We start from the raw sequence: 12786 nt of genomic DNA on the forward strand, positions 1-12786 counted from the left end.
GGGGGCATGTCTCTGGAGCTGGTGCCCTCAAACTCTGAAGTTCTTCTCAACTCAAACTCTAACTTCACTGTGGTCAGTAACACCTGTCTGTGCACAGATACCTGTCTCTCTGCTCAGGTGCTGGTCTGTCTCTTTAGGATCTTTCTTTTACCCGTCTTTCACACCAGGGGCCTCATGTACGAAGGTTGTGTGGGCACAAAAACGTTTTGTACTCGTTCACAGAAAAGTTCAGGTGTATCAGAGGTAAATGTCCGTGAACTTGTCCGTTCCTTCACCAACGTCATGTCTGGCTACGCTGGCTTCTACAGCTGTTGGTCCTCTGGAGACACTTAGAGGTGATGCTGGGAAACTGTCATCAATGTGAAAACTATTAGTCTGACCGGTCGACCCTGAGCAGAGCCATGCCAGCCGTGTGGGGCGGAGTTATCCTCATGTCAGCCAGGTAGATCAAATACCCACAATGCATCTGAACCGGTTCTCTGAATGTAATCAGAGCTATGGACTGGACACACACTGATATAAAAGAACCATCACATGATGAAACATGTTCATTCATCAATGATCAGATCAGATGTGATGCTTCATTAACCAACATGGTGGTGAGGTGGCCTCACACACACTCTCCCACTCACTCTTAATTAAAAGGGGGCGTGGTCAGGGAGGGGGCGGGTACAACATGTACGCTCAGTTCCACGTTGATTGGAATGAACAAAGGAAATGTGCTTCTGGATCTGAGCGTGGGCCAAGTCTTTGTACATGAGGCCCCAGGTGTGTTCAGGTACCTGTCTGTGTCCATCTGTCCCTGTGCATACCTGTCTGTCTCCCCAGGTGTGTTCTGGGTGGAGTCAGGTGATGTGGCATTTACCTGTGGACACTCAGGGGGACGGGGTCTTTGTGGACAATCAGGGCTCCAGCAGCGTCCTCAACCTCTTCAATGTCACCTGGAGAAATTCTGGGAGATACACCTGTGAGGAGATGTCCTCTGATCAGAGAAGAGACATCGACGTCTTCATACCTGGACAAGGTAACACCTATCTCTGTCTGATGTGTCTGTCTGACCTGTCTGTCTCTAATGCGTCACCTGTCCTCCCTTCAGGTCCAGAGGAATGGTTCGTCCCATTGGGCCCAGGTGTGGTGATGAAGGAGGCGGAGGAAGACACCATCCCCTGTGTTGTATCTGACCCTCGTCTCAACGTGTCTCTGTATGAACGTCCCACCAGGACACGGGTTGGAGGGACAAGGTTTGAGCCGGGCCGTGGCTTCACGGGACGTCTCAATGACACGTCATACGTGTGCGTGGCCACACGGGACGATAATGAGTTTGAGTCCCAGGTGTTCTACGTCTTCAGTGTTGTAGGTGAGACAACATGATGTCTTCACACATGTCCCTGTCCTCACACCTGTCCCTGTCTTCACACCTGTCCCTGTCTTCACACCAGTCTCTGTCGCTATCCTCACACCTGTTTCTGTCCATCCTAACTGTCTCTTTCTTTACACCTGTCTCTGTCCATTCTTCCTGTCTCTGTCTCTGTCATCACACCTGTCTCTCTCTACCCCCTCACTCTCTCCCTGTCTCTGTGTCTCAGTCCCTAAGGTGATGGACGTGGAGCTGTCTGTCTCCAGCCGAGTGTTGAAGCAGGGGGAGGTTCTCACCGTGAACTGTACCGTCACCGACAATGATATGGTTTTCTTCTCCTGGGACTTCCCCCGCAGACAGGTACCTGTCTGTCTATCTGTCCACCTGTCTGTCCACCCATCTAGCTGTCTGTCTATCTACCTGTCAGTCTGTCAGTTCACCTGTCTGTCTACCTGTCTGTCAACCTGTCTGTCTGTCAGTTCACCTGTCTGTCTACCTGTCCACCTCTATAGTGACAGTGTGTGTCTGTCTACCTGTCTGTCTGTCAGTTCACCTGTCTGTCTACCTGTCCACCTCTATAGTGACAGTGTGTGTCTGTCTACCTGTCTGTCTACCTGTCTATCTGTCTAAGTTGAACCTTTGAATGTTGTTTTTTTGTGTCTACAGGAATTTGAGCCTCTAACAGACTTTCTTCCCAATCGGATTCGCTCCTTTGTTAACATCACCACAGCAAAAGTGTCAGACTCAGGTATGTCCAGGGGTGTCCAGATATGTTCACTAGTGTCCAGATATGTCCAGGGGTGTCCAGATATGTCTAGATATGTCCAGTAATGTCCAGATATGTCCAGGTATGTCCAGGGGTGTCCAGATATGTCTAGATATGTCCAGTAGTGTCCAGATATGTCCAGGTATGTCCAGGGGTGTCCAGATATGTCTAGATATGTCTAGATATGTCCAGTAGTGTCCAGATATGTCCAGGTATGTCCAGGGGTGTCCAGATATGTCCAGATATGTCTAGATATGTCCAGATATGTCCAGATATGTCTAGATATGTCCAGATAGCTCCAGGGGTGTCCAGATATGTCCAGATATCTCCAGGGGTGTCCAGATATGTCTAGATATGTCCAGATATGTCTAGATATGTCCAGATAGCTCCAGGGGTGTCCAGATATGTCCAGATATCTCCAGGGGTGTCCAGATATGTCTAGATATGTCCAGATATGTCTAGATATGTCCAGGGGTGTCCAGATATGTCCAGATATGTCCAGGGGTGTCCAGATATGTCTAGATATGTCCAGGGGTGTCCAGATATGTCCAGGGGTGTCCAGATATGTCCAGATATGTCCAGATATCTCCAGGGGTGTCCAGATATGGATGGGATGTATTGATGTTGTCTCTGCTTCCTATAGGTGTGTATGTGTGTGAGGTAGAGGAGACGATGGGAGGACGAAGGCTGATGAAGAACGTCACGGTGACAGTTCTAGGTCACTACACACTACACAATATATATGAACACACTACAATACAAAATATATACACAATAAACACCTATATATAAACTACACACTTCACAATACACACAGTGACACACACAGTGACAGTCCACCTCTGCCTCCTCAGACCGGGGCTACGTCTACCTGTGGCCCTCAGGTGAAACCAACATGTCGTCTCTCCTCCATCACACCGTGACCTTCAGCGTGGAGGTCGACGCCCACCCTCCCCCCAACTTCCTCTGGACCAGAGAAAACCAGACCATCGCCACGGAAACAACTTCCATCACCACCAAACACCTGACTGACAGCAGGTAGGTCAGAGGTCGCACACCAAGTGATCAATTGATTGATTGATTGACTGATTGATTGATTGATTGACTGATTGATTGCAGGTATGTCACCGTGCTGACGTTGGTTCGAGTGCAGATGGATCAGACAGGAAGTTACACGTTGAACGTTTTTAATGAAGACGACAACGAGGAAGTTGTTTTCAACTTGGAGATCAAAGGTCAGAAAGAGACAGGATGACTGTGTGTGTGTGTGTGTGTGTGTATACCTATGTGTGTGTATACCTGTGTGTGGGTGTGTGTGTGTGTGTGTGGGTGTGGGTATACCTGTGTGTGTGTTTACTTGTGTGTGTGTTCACTTGTGTGTGTGTTTACTTGTGTGTGTTTGTAGCACCACCTCGGATCACATCCCTGTCACAGGTCGGTAGAAACGTTGTGAGGTGTGTCTGTGAAGGAGCTCCGCCCCCCTCCATCACCTGGTACACCTGTCATAGCTCACAAAGGTGAACACATGTACAGGTAAAGCAGTGTGATGTAGTCATGTTACCATAGTAACCAGTGTTAACCTGCTGCAGGTGCAGCAATTTGACTGTCGGCTGGAGGAACCTATCAGCTGCCTCAGAAGGCGTGGCTCTGCAGGAGAACGTCACTGAAGAGAGAGGCGTCTCCCAGGTAACCAGTGACATCATCAGGCTAATGACATCAGATGTAGGATAGGAGATGAGGTGAAATGATACGTGTGTGTGTGTGTGTGTGTGTGTGTGTGTCTACAGGTACATAGTGTGCTGACTCTCCAGGCTCTCAGCTCGCTCTCGGCCGTTCGTTGTGAAGCCAGAAACTCTGCAGGACGTCGAGCCAGAGACCTGAGAGTTTCCTCCAGCTGTGAGTTCATTCAAGTTACTGGACTGTGGGACATTTTTAATCCTCTTCCACAAACACTGTCTGCTTCCTGCCTTCAGCTCTCCTATCTCAGGTTATAGTCTTGGCTGCAGTTCTGGTTCTGGTCGTGATCGCGGTCATCTTCCTCATCATCCTCATCATCCTCTGGAGAAAGGTCTGCACTCAGACTGGGATTCACAGTTACTCCAGTTTTACCCAAGTTCTAGATCCAGATTACGAGTGTGATGTCACTTCCTGTTTGTAGAAACCTCGTTATGAAGTTCGTTGGAAGGTGATCGAGTCAGTGAGTCCTGACGGAGAGACGTACAACTACCTGGACCCTGCACACCTGCCCTACAGCGGCAAATGGGAAATACCACGGGATCACATCGAACTAGGTAACACCACCTAGACTCCATCTAGATCTAGATAACACCACCTTGACTCCACCTAGAACGAGATAACACCACCTAGACTCCATCTAGAACTAGGTAACACCACCTTGACTCCATCTAGATGTAGATAACACCACCTAAACTCCATCTAGATGTAGATAACACCACCTTGACTCCACCTAGAACGAGATAACACCACCTAGACTCCATCTAGATGTAGATAACACCACCTTGACTCCACCTAGAACGAGATAACACCACCTAGACTCCATCTAGATGTAGAAAACACAACTTTGACTCCATCTAGAACTAGATAACACCACCTAGACTCCATCTAGATGTAGATAACACCACCTTGACTCCATCTAGATGTAGATAACACCACCTAGACTCCATCTAGATCTAGATAACACCACCTAGACTGCATGGTAAACTAACCATTACTCATAGTTAAAATATGACAGTGAAAGTTTAGTACCAACTTTTCTGTCTCATCTGTCGTTCGGTGTACCTTTGTCCAGGTCAGGTGTTGGGTTCAGGTGCCTTTGGTCGTGTTGTCGAGGCAACCGTTTCTGGTCTGATCAACCCTCACTCTACAACCAAAGTGGCTGTGAAGATGGTCAAGTGTAAGTACCTGTCTGTCTCTCTGTCTTTCTGTTTTTCTGTCTGTCTCTCTGTCCTTCAGAGACATAGAAACTGTTTCACTCTGTGTCTCTTTGCAGCCAAAAATGATGCGGTTCAGTCTCTGGTGTCTGAGTTGAAGGTCTTGGTTCATCTTGGTCCTCACCTGAACCTGGTGAACCTGCTGGGAGCCTGCACAAGAGGAGGTTCATACTTCAATCCTGATTCACTCTGGTTCAGTCCTGATTGAATTGGGATTCACTTCTCATTCAATCCTGATTCAGTCTGGATTTAATCTTGATTATATCCTGATCTCAATCATGCCAACCCTGAGTAAAGTCTTGTTCCGCCCAGGTCCAGTCTATGTGATCACTGAGTTCTGTTGTCATGGAGACCTGGCAACCTACCTGCAGAGGCACAAGCACACCTTTCTACAGGGCGACGCCCACAGCCAGAGGTGAACTGTCACCCTGAGACTGTCCTCTGTCTCTCTGTCTCTCTCTCTCTCTCTCTCTCTCTCTGTCAGTGTCCTGACTGAGTGTCTCTCACCCACACTGATAGTGATGGAGGTTACATGGACATGACCAAAGAGGAGAGCGCTCAGTATGTCACCATGAAGGAGCTCAGCTACACCAGCATCGAACCCACGCCGTACGAGACGCCCTTCAGTCCAGCAGGTGATGAGGAACAATGAATCAAATACATTTGAGCTGTTTCATTATAATTTTAGTTTAAAAAGCTTCAACACAAGGAGGAAACATTCTCTCATTGAATGATTGACCGGTCAGTGTCTGTACTTCCTGTTTTATTTTGAAACTCCCTGATGTGTCCATGTTTTACTTCCTGTCTTGCTGCAGCATTTATTATTAGTTAATCATTTTTAACTGTCTCCTTCAGACCAGCAGGAGGCGTCGCCGCTCCTCATCAGTGACTCTCCTCTGCTGAGTCTCCACGACCTCCTCAGCTTCTCCTTCCAGATCTCCCAGGCCATGGACTTCCTGTCCTCCAGACAGGTATGACACCTGTCCAGACCGTGTCCCTCAGTCTGACCCTCAGTGTGTCCTGACCTGTCCATTGTCCCTCAGTGAGACCAGCCCATGTCCCTCAGTGTGTCCTGACCTGTCCATGTCCCTCAGTCTGACCCTCAGTGTGTCCTGTCCCTTCCATGTCCCTCAGTCTGACCCTCAGTGTGTCTTGACCTGTCCACGTCCCTCAGTCTGACCCTCAGTGTGTCCTGTCCCTTCCATGTCCCTCAGTCTGACCCTCAGTGTGTCCTGACCCTTCCATGTCCCTCAGTGTGTCCTGACCTGTCCATGCCCCTCAGTGTGTCCTGACCTGTCCAGGTCCCTTAGTGTGTCCTGACCTGTCCATGCCCCTCAGTGTGTCCTGACCGGTCCAGGTCCCTTAGTGTGTCCTGACCTGTCCATGCCCCTCAGTGTGTCCTGACCTGTCCATGCCCCTCAGTGTGTCCTGACCTATCCAGGTCCCTTAGTGTGTCCTGACCTGTCCATGCCCCTCAGTGTGTCCTGACCTGTCCAGGTCCCTTAGTGTGTCCTGACCTGTCCATCCCCCTCAGTGTGTCCACAGAGATCTGGCAGCAAGGAATGTCCTGGTCTGTGAGGGAAAGCTGGTGAAGATCTGTGACTTTGGTTTGGCCCGAAACCTTAGGAAGGACCACGACTATGTCACCAGAGGAAACGTGAGTTGACGAGTTTAATTAACTATTGATACAACATTCATCATCAGCTGATCTGTGACACTGGTTTGATTTCAGAGCTTCCTGCCGTTGAAGTGGATGTCTCCAGAGAGTATCTTCCTGAACATTTACAGTTTCCACAGTGACGTCTGGTCCTATGGAGTCTTACTGTGGGAGATCTTCTCTCTGGGTAAACCAGTCTGACCAGATCCACATACGACCAGATCCAGATGAACCAGCCTGATCAGTGTAGATCTTTTCTTGTTCCAGGTTGTAGTCCATACCCCGACCTCCCCATGACTCAGGAGTTTTATTCTGCTCTGAAGAGAGGACACAGAATGTCCAGACCTGAACGTGCTCCTCCTGATATGTATGACACACAACATGTTAACATGTTACCTACACCACACATGCTAATGCTAAGAGGTGCTAACACACGCTAACATGCTACCTTTCTGTCTGTAGTTATGAGTTGATGAAACAGTGCTGGGCGGACAAACCTCAGTCCAGACCGTCTTTCTCCTCATTGGTCGTCTCCATGGGCAACATGTTGAGTGACGGTTACAAACAGGTAACAAACACCTGGTTTGTTCTTCTTCATCCTTCCTGATACAGAGACAATAAACATTGATCCAGGTGTTGATACAGTTGATGTTGCTGTTGCTTTAAATTGTTGCCATTGTTGTTGATATTGTTGCTGTTGTGTGACAGCGCTATGCCCAGCTGACAGAAAACTTCCTGAAAGGAGAACATCCGGCTGTTGTTCGATCCAGAACTGATGAAGATAACAATGACAGACAGGGTAACACACAAACACAAACAAACACACACAAACACACACAAACACAAACAAACACACAGATTCCAGTCCAATCAGTAAAATCCATTTTTTATCTCACAGGAATTCCTGCCCTCCAGGTGAATGTTAATCCTCTGGAGGCGGGGCCAGAGGAGGCAGGCCCCTCCCACAGCACTTACATCATCCCTGTCAGGATAGAGAGCAGCGGTGGGTCAGCGCTGGACGCAGTCAGGTACCACTTCCTTTCATTCATTCATTCAACTTCCTTTAGTTTCCTTCACAATAAAAGCTTTTGGACCTCCATGTTTATATACAACCTTCATGTTTTTACATCGAGGATGTTTCTTTTCAGCCCTCAGCTGTCAGTTTCGACTGCCATCTTTGAGGAAGCACCAGGAGGGGAAGTGACGTTACCAGAAGAAGGACCTGAAGAGTCTCCAGAGGTTCCTGCGGGAGAGGAGGAGAGCTGTCTGTGAAGGGTTCATGTGCCTGGCAGACTAATGGGAGGGTTTAATCAACCTATAGCTCTACAAGTACAACACCAATAACATTGAAGCGACTGTGCCCTCAGTGCTGACTGTAAGTCTGCCAGAGGAAACCGCCTTGTAAAGCTGGTCCTGAGTCAGATTTACCTACTATTATTCTCCATGTACTCTGCAATAGGCTGAATGTATAGCTGTATTTTCTCTAATCTTTTATATAAACAGCTGAATCTCTTTATTAAAACCTCTTCTTCTGTTGTTTCAAATTCTACCTTCATGAGTTCACTCCATCCAGATGAAAGAATGATGCCTCAGAGGATTCAGCTTGAATTCCAACATAGATTATTGAGAATAAAGATGAATACTGATGAAGCATTGATCTTAGTTCATTGACTGGTTCAATATTTCATCAGATACCCAGGAGCATTTGCTTTGTTGCATTGAGATGAGTCCAGAACTTTATTGGTTTGGTTCCTGATAAGAACAGTGATCACTTCAGTTCTAGTTTCTATCAAATCTCCACCTTCCTGGTCCTCAGTGATCAGCTTCACCTTCAGATATTATGACCAGATAACATCATGACCCTTTTCCACGACACCTTCTACTGACTCATCAGTTCTTCAGGAAGTCTCTGGGTGCAGCGCGCAGAGCTGTTCACTGATCAACATTTATTCTGTGCAGAGAGGGCGTAAGCAGCTGATCAACATTAGTACTCCACCAGCGTTGAAGCCAGACTGGTTTCATAGAACCAACCAGAGAAGGCGCTGTGTGTCCTAATTCCTGGTGGACTGTGGAAAAAAAGATCAGAAAAGTGCTGAATGTTCAGAAAATGTTCAAACTGTGACTCCGTCGACAATGACACCTTCCTCATTTCTTCTCTGGAGCTTCTTCTAATATATAAATAGATTCTGAGATTCTGCTTCTTTTTATTCAACTAGACTCAAGTCTTCATGTTCTTTATTCTGAGAGACAACGACATTAACAAAGTAATGAAAGTAAATTTATTTATAGGGTTGTTATAGGGTTGTTTTATTCTGATTCTGAATGAAATCCAGATGTTACTGGACTCTGGTTCTGGTTTATGAGTCTGGATAGACATACATAGTACAGTCACATAGATGCAACTGTACTATGTATATCTATCCACACAATTAACAGTTAAACTAATCTGATGATGTGTATGACGACTGTTAGTCTTCTGTCCTTCACCACATTAAGACCCACCCCAAATGATCTGATTGGCCCGACACATCTCTGCTGGAGCAGAATCAGTTTCCTGGTCTGAAGCTGTCTGATTCCCAGGTGATGTCTGTGTCATACACTATATTGCCAAAAGTATTCACTCACCTATCCAAATAATTGAATCCAGGTGTTCCAATCACTTCCAAGTCCACAGGTGTATAAAATCAGCACCTAGTCATTCAGACTGCTTCTACAAATATTTGTGAAAGAATGGGTCGCTCTCAGGAGCTCAGTGAATCCCAGCGTGGTACTGTGATAGGATGACACCTGAGCAACCTCTCTACTAAATATTTCGCAGTCAACTGTCAGTGGGATTATAACAAAGTTGAAGCAATTGGGAACAACAGCACCTCAGCCAGGAAGTGTCAGGCCACGTAAAATGACAGAGCAGGGTCAGCTGATGCAGAGGTGCGTAGTGAGCACAGGTCTCCAACTTTCTGCAGAGTCAGTCTCTACAGACCTCCAAACTTCATGTTTCCTTCAGATTAGCTCAAGAACAGTAGAGAGCTTCATGGAATGGGTTTCCATGGCCAAGCAGCTGCATCCAAGTCGTACATCACCAAGTACAATGCAAAGCGTCAGATGCAGTGGTGTAAAGCAGCCACCACTGGAGACTCTAGAGCAGTGGAGACTCTGGAGGGATGAATCACGCTTCTCCATCTGGTAATCTGATGGATGAATCTGGGTTTGGTGGTTGCCAGGAGAACGGTACTTGTCTGACTGCATTGAGCCAAGTGTGAAGTTTGGTGGAGGGGGGGGGTTATGGTGTGGGGGGTGTTCTTCAGGAGCTGGGCTTGGCCCCTTAGTTCCACTGAAAGGAACTCTGAATGCTTCAGCAGACCAAGAGATTCTGGACAAGTCCATGCTCCCAACTTTGTGGGAACGGTTTGGGGATGGACCCTTCCTGTTCCAACATGACTGAGCACCAGTGCACAAAGAAAGGTCCATAAAGACATGGATGAGAGAGTCTGGTGAGGAAGAACTTGACTGTCCTGCACAGAGTCCTGACCTCAACCTGATAGAACCTCTAGGATGAATTAGAGTGAAGACTGAGAGCCAGGCCTTCTAGTCCAACATCAGTGTCTGACCTCACAAATGTGCTTCTGGAAGAATGGTCAAAAAATCCCATAAACACACTCCTAAACCTTGTGGAAAGCCTTCCCAGAAGAGTTGAAGCTGTTATAGCTGCAAAGGGTGGGCCCACGTCATATTAAACCATATAGATTAAGAGTCGGATATCACTTAAGTTCATATGCATATAAAGGCAGATGAGCCAATACTTTTGTCAGTATAGTGTATATCCAGCCTGTGCTCTGGCCTCTAGTGGCATAAAAGATACAGCACTGAAAAGGTTTCTGTCCAGATTCAACCTTGAAGCCACGGACAGAAAACTTGAACATTTGTGAGGTTGTAGCTCTGATTGGTAGAATGAAACCAGTCTGACTGACCTCAGTTGCCCCATCTTTGCTAACACGCTGAGTTGGCCTGAGGTCCATCCAGGTGATCTCCTGTGGTATTCTGAGTCCAGTCTGTGGTTCAGACAACAAGAAACCTGAAACCTACTGCTTTCACTTCGCTGTTCTCATTTTCAACCACACCAGCACTTCAGCCAGGGGCTGGGAGTGTGAACACGACAAGGAAACTACATCCACAGTCAGCTGACAGTCTGCTGGAGAGGATCCAGCTCCCTGACCCTACCCAAATGCTAAGATAGTGAAACACAGTCACATCAAAGATGTGAAGGGAACAAACGTCAGTGGCCTCCACCTGGAAAACCATTCCTGTTCTGGACGGGATCTCATTGTTTCCCCTCTTGTGACCTGTTCTTAATTTTAATTAGCACCAAATCAACTGAAGATGATGAATGACCTCCTCTGCTACTGAGCTGATCAGATCAGTATCCTACAAGATTCACTGACGTGATGCTAAACTACGCCTGGAGACTAGACTACACCTGAGACTAGACTACACCTGGAGACTATAAAAAAAAAAACGTCCCTCTCACTGTCTTAGGGTGGTATCTGTGTCATCCTCAAGCTCGGGTCCTCTACCAGAGGCCTGGGAGTTTGAGGGTTCTGCGCAGTATCTTAGCTGTCCTAGGACTGTGCTCTTCTGGACTGAGGCTTCTGATGTTGTTCCTGGGATCTGTTGGAGCCACTCCCCCAGTTTGGGGGTCACTGCCCCGAGTGCTCCTACTACCACAGGGATCACGCTCGCCTTGACCTTCCACATCTGTTCCAGCTGTTCTTTCAACCCTTGGTACTTCTCAACTTTCTCGTGTTCCCTCTTTCTGATGTTGCCGTCTGCTGGTATCGCCACATCTATCACCACCGCCTTCTTCTGCTCTTTGTCTACCACCACTATGTCCGGTTGGTTAGCCAGGACCTGTTTGTCAGTCTGGAAGCTGAAGTCCCACAGCACCTTGGCCCTGTTGTTCTCAGCCACCTTCTGTGATGCGCCCCATTGGGATTTGGGTACTTCTATTCCATTTTGGGTACAGATGTTCCTGTACACTATTCCAGCCACTTGGTTGTGCCTCTTCATGTACGCTGACCCGGCTAACATCTTACACCCTGCTATTATGTGCCGGACTGTTTCAGGGGCATCTTTGCATAGTCTGCACCTTGGATCTGATCTACTCTTGTAGATTTTGGCCTCTATGGCTCTTGTACCTAGGGCCTGTTCTTGTGCTGCCATGATCAGTGCCTCTGTGCTGTCTCTGAGTCCAGCCTTTTCTAGCCATTGGTAGGTCTTCTCCATATCAGCCACTTCTTCAATTTGGCGGTGGTACATGCCGTGTAGGGGCTTGTCCCTCCAGGTTGCCTGCTCCTCTTCCTCTGCACTCTTATCGGGTTTCTGTTGCCTGAGACATTCACTTAGCAGTTCATCCTTTGTGGCCATCTTTCTGATGTACTCTTGGATTTTTGATGTTTCATCCTGGATAGTGGCCTTGATGCTCACTAGTCCTCGGCCTCCCTCTTTCCGCTTGGTGTATAGTCTCAGGGTGCTGGATTTGGGGTGAAACCCTCCGTGCATGGTGAGGAGCTTTCTTGTCTTGATGTCCGTGGCTTCTATCTCCTCCTTTGGCCAGCTTATGATCACAGCGGGGTATCTGATGACTGGTATTGCGTACATGCTGATGGCTTGGATCTTGTTCCTGCCATTCAGCTGACTTTTCAGGACCTGCCTCACACTCTGGAGGTATTTGGTTGTGGTTGACTCACTTCTTCCACTTCGTGAAGAATTTCTCATGTACCAAAGGGGGGCCCAGCAGAGAAAGTTTGGGAACCACTGCTCTAGACTATATATATATATACATATATGTAAATGAAAGTAAAGAGTTTGAAGCATAAATGTAAGTTCTAGACATTTAGATGATTTATAGCTCAAATAACAAACATTATGTGGCGTTTTAGCGCACACTTTACATAAATATGACAAGTTTTGTCATATTTATGTAAAGTGTGTTTTTATCAGACAGGAAACAGGTGAAAGGACATGAGGACGAGTTCAGCCGGACTTGAACATGTGATGA

At 47.3% G+C, this 12786-nt stretch overlaps 1 protein-coding gene across 3 annotated transcripts in view; it reads left to right on the forward strand.

Annotated features, from left to right (window-relative positions):
• Positions 1 to 8952, forward strand: part of LOC311502961 (platelet-derived growth factor receptor beta-like) — a 10769-nt gene extending 1817 nt beyond the window's left edge. Inside the window, exons 4-28 of one of the 3 annotated variants that reach the window (XM_084565432.1) lie at positions 1 to 72; positions 829 to 1024; positions 1097 to 1357; positions 1587 to 1717; positions 2024 to 2105; positions 2767 to 2841; positions 2978 to 3161; positions 3243 to 3358; positions 3529 to 3640; positions 3713 to 3809; positions 3911 to 4019; positions 4097 to 4191; positions 4282 to 4414; positions 4933 to 5037; positions 5134 to 5238; positions 5387 to 5489; positions 5594 to 5709; positions 5930 to 6045; positions 6609 to 6731; positions 6807 to 6918; positions 6999 to 7098; positions 7194 to 7299; positions 7440 to 7530; positions 7630 to 7759; positions 7880 to 8952. The exon at positions 1 to 72 is cut by the window's left edge and continues 23 nt beyond it. In XM_084565432.1, the coding sequence (XP_084421558.1) occupies positions 7 to 72; positions 829 to 1024; positions 1097 to 1357; positions 1587 to 1717; positions 2024 to 2105; positions 2767 to 2841; positions 2978 to 3161; positions 3243 to 3358; positions 3529 to 3640; positions 3713 to 3809; positions 3911 to 4019; positions 4097 to 4191; positions 4282 to 4414; positions 4933 to 5037; positions 5134 to 5238; positions 5387 to 5489; positions 5594 to 5709; positions 5930 to 6045; positions 6609 to 6731; positions 6807 to 6918; positions 6999 to 7098; positions 7194 to 7299; positions 7440 to 7530; positions 7630 to 7759; positions 7880 to 8003 (2988 nt within the window). In that variant the 5' untranslated portion in view covers positions 1 to 6 and the 3' untranslated portion in view covers positions 8004 to 8952. The remainder of the gene's footprint in view (positions 73 to 828; positions 1025 to 1096; positions 1358 to 1586; positions 1718 to 2023; positions 2106 to 2766; positions 2842 to 2977; positions 3162 to 3242; positions 3359 to 3528; positions 3641 to 3712; positions 3810 to 3910; positions 4020 to 4096; positions 4192 to 4281; positions 4415 to 4932; positions 5038 to 5133; positions 5239 to 5386; positions 5490 to 5593; positions 5710 to 5929; positions 6046 to 6608; positions 6732 to 6806; positions 6919 to 6998; positions 7099 to 7193; positions 7300 to 7439; positions 7531 to 7629; positions 7760 to 7879) is intronic. The other 2 variants (XM_084565431.1, XM_084565430.1) reach the window with 2 other exon arrangements.
• The last annotated feature ends 3834 nt before the right edge of the window (positions 8953 to 12786 follow it).

This window comes from Chelon labrosus (genome assembly GCF_963514085.1).
Source record: "Chelon labrosus genome assembly, chromosome: 17".
NCBI lineage: Eukaryota > Metazoa > Chordata > Actinopteri > Mugiliformes > Mugilidae > Chelon > Chelon labrosus.